Raw genomic sequence first — 3,373 nt, 5'->3', positions numbered from 1 at the left:
ATTAAGATATATAATAATTATAATTATATAATGAATTTCAGATAAATAAGAAATAAATTAAATAAAGAAATATAAAAAAAATCCTTTAAAAAATATTAGGATATTTAAATTATAATAGTATTAAAATTTAGATGAAAATAAAAAATTCAATTAAAAATAATACTATCATAATAAAAAAAAATTCTTAAATATTTTTTCTTATACTATTTAATACAAAATTCTAAATATTTATAATTCAAAAATTATATAAATTATAAATATTTTAAATTAAAATATATTTAAACTTTAGTATAAAATTTTTATTAAAATAATATACAATAATAAGAAATAAATTTAAAAATATAAAATAAAAAACAAATAATATAAAATAAAATAAAATAATATAAAAATATTATATAAAATAAAAATTAAAAAGAATTAATACAAAAATTATATATATAAATATATATATATATATATAAATAAATAAATATGTATCAATATATATTCTTTTTAAAAAAATAGTTATATATTTATATTTTTATATTAATATTAATTAATTACTTTTTTACAAATTATTTATATAATTAAATATATATATTAATAAATAAATTTAATTATGACTATGATAATATTAATTATTAAAATAAAATTATATTCTTATAAAATTAACATTTTTCAAATATATTTGTAAAAATTTTTATCTATTTAAAAGCTTTCAATTCGATTTGAAAAATAGTTAGTAATAGATTCTGGTTTTTAATTCACTTATTTTATTAATTTCAAAATTATTTAATCTTAATTTTTTTCTTCAAAATTATTTTCATTTCTTGCACATTCTTAAAATAAGCAAAAAATTAGTGAAAAAACTAAATTATTAACTGCATTTATATATGATCTTTATTTTTTTGCAAAATCATCTAATATTTTATTTTACATTATATATATAATTTATTATGTCAAAATATTAAAAACTTTTTTTAAATTTCTTTTATTAGAAATATTTATTTATTTGTAATATTCAATTAAATAAAAAAACAAACTTTAATAAAAGTCATAAAATGCAATTATTTATAAATTCGAAAAAATGTCTAAATCTTCAACATAATCATCATATTATAATATTTCATTTGTTTTTAAATTGGTCAATAAATAAAGTTCTTTCAAACTCTGCATATTCTCCCCCTTTTTTACATTATATATATAATTAATTAATTCTTTTTCGTCATTTATTTACTTAGAAAGTGCTTATCTCTAAAAACACTAAAATATACATTTAAAGTATTTATTTTACTTTACATTATCAGGTCTTTATTGTATATAGATTTATTTGAACTCATTCCAAATATCAATAAATTAAATATTTTTTAACTCTTTTTTTTCTTGTATGTTTAATTCAAATACAATATTCGTTTAATTACCTTTTTATTATAGTGATTTTTTTTTTTCATATATAAATAATTATTTATTTATATTAAAAAATACATTGCTTAGGAGAAAAGCTTTATTTATTTTTCTTTTAAGTTTTTATAGTATCACATGTAGCTTTAGATGTATTATCATTTTCAGATTCTTCTAAAAAGTTTTTTTTATGTTTTTTTAAAATGAAGAATCAACATCAAAAATAATGAGCTATTTATTAGGATTATTATATAATTTTTATTTAATAAATTCAATTGATTATTTTAAACTAGATTCACTTTTAAGATCTTTTATATATTATTTTGATATATTTTAGATGTTTTAAGGTTCGTTGTTGATAATATTAATTTCTTTTATTTTGTTTGTTTATATTTCCATATATATATATATATATATATATATTTTTTAAAATGTTTTTTTATGTTTATTTTTATTAAAAATAATAATAATAATAATAAAAATAAAAATTATTATTATAATATAAAATATATCACTATATATATTAATTTTTATTTTTTATATAAAAAAAAATTATAATAATATAAGATTTTAAAAAAATTTTTTTTTTTTTTTTTAAATATATACATATATATATATATATATATATATATATATATATATATATATATAATTATTTTAAGTATTCGAAAAATAAATAAAGATTAAAAATTTAATAAAAAAAAAAAATATTTATAAAAAAATACTTACAAATTATAAATGGAAGAAGATTAAAATGAAATTATTAGTTAATAATAAGATGATGTAAATGATATAGATCTATTAGATTTCGATCAAAGTAAAATATTATCATAATAATCACCTCGGATACAATCAAAATAATTTTCAAAGCTAAGTTAACATAATTGCACATTAGACGATACAGAATAATTTGCCAACTTTGGACCTTCAAATACTATTGTAAATCAAGTTTAATAACAAGAAGAAGGTTTAAAATATTTCGATCCAAGTAGCCATTAGGAAATTTACAAACTATAAATGGAAATTGAATAAAATAAGCAAAAAGATTAATTATATAATGAGACTATTTAATAATTAAAAGAGAAAATATAAATATAATATTAAGAAATAAAAGAATTAAATATACAACTAAGATAAAGTAATTAAGAACCAAAAAAAAGTGAAAACATGCTATCTTTTGAACTTTCTAACATTTAATATTATAAAAAAAAATTAACAATGTATATTTTAAAAGAAACAATAGATTATTAGACAAAATAAAAATTAAAACTTAGTTAAATTAATTTATAGGATTAATTTAATGATTTGAAATATCAATATGATAAAATTATTACATAGAATAAATAATTAAAATAAGATTTAGATTAAATAAATACTTAATATTAAAAAATTTAATAATTAGATTATTAATCTAAATATAATTTTTTAAAAGAAAAAATTAATGATTAATTATTTTAATTATAAGGACATAATTATTATAATATAGATGATATTTTACTACTTGATATTCTCAAAAATTCATTGTAGCACTCAAATACTGATTTAGTTAATAAATATAGTATTTAATAAGCTTTAAATGAGTAAATTTAAATAAAAAATTAGTACTTTTAAAATATTGTTTTAGAATAAAATAAATAAATTGAATAATTATAAAATAATTTAAAATAAAAAAATATTCTTATTAATGATTTATAAGCTAAAATGGAATTAAATGAAGATAGTTAAAAATAAATTATAAAAGAAAGTACCTCCAATAAGTAATTTTTTATGATTGATGAGGCCCTATTTAAAAAATAAATTAAAGATTTACAATAAGAAAATAATTAAAAATTAGTTTGTTTATATATATTTTCAGGATTATTTTTTTCAATTATAATTAAATATTTATATTTTTGATTAATATAATAAATAAATATACTTCATATTCTTTTAAATATATATATTATATTATATTATATAATAGACTAGAATTTCATTACAAAGTAAAAAAAAA

The 3,373-nt window shown here is 12.7% G+C and overlaps 1 protein-coding gene across 1 annotated transcript, besides 12 other annotated features; it reads right to left on the bottom strand. All coding sequences in view use genetic code 6, as the record gives it.

Moving 5' to 3' along the window:
* Positions 1-216: 216 nt before the first annotated feature.
* Positions 217-263: a microsatellite.
* Positions 225-283: a microsatellite.
* Position 284: 1 nt separating this feature from the next.
* IMG5_126020 (hypothetical protein) lies at positions 285-488 on the bottom strand (the record flags this gene model as incomplete). The annotated part of the gene is made up of 1 exon (XM_004032218.1): positions 285-488. A coding segment is annotated over one exon (204 nt), but the record flags the coding sequence as incomplete, so codon positions are not given.
* Positions 304-404: a microsatellite.
* Positions 304-428: a microsatellite.
* Positions 320-412: a microsatellite.
* Positions 340-412: a microsatellite.
* Positions 342-406: a microsatellite.
* Positions 360-448: a microsatellite.
* Positions 431-487: a microsatellite.
* A 1,289-nt stretch (positions 489-1,777) lies between the features above and the next one.
* Positions 1,778-1,803: a microsatellite.
* A 175-nt stretch (positions 1,804-1,978) lies between these two features.
* Positions 1,979-2,031: a microsatellite.
* A 34-nt stretch (positions 2,032-2,065) lies between these two features.
* Positions 2,066-2,102: a microsatellite.
* Positions 2,103-3,373: the final 1,271 nt, after the last annotated feature.

The sequence above is a fragment of the Ichthyophthirius multifiliis genome, assembly GCF_000220395.1.
Source record: "Ichthyophthirius multifiliis unplaced genomic scaffold scaff_1120509250994, whole genome shotgun sequence".
Taxonomy (NCBI): domain Eukaryota; phylum Ciliophora; class Oligohymenophorea; order Hymenostomatida; genus Ichthyophthirius; species Ichthyophthirius multifiliis.
Note: the sequence above shows the minus strand (reverse complement) of the source record. Positions and strands in the feature narration are given on the sequence as shown.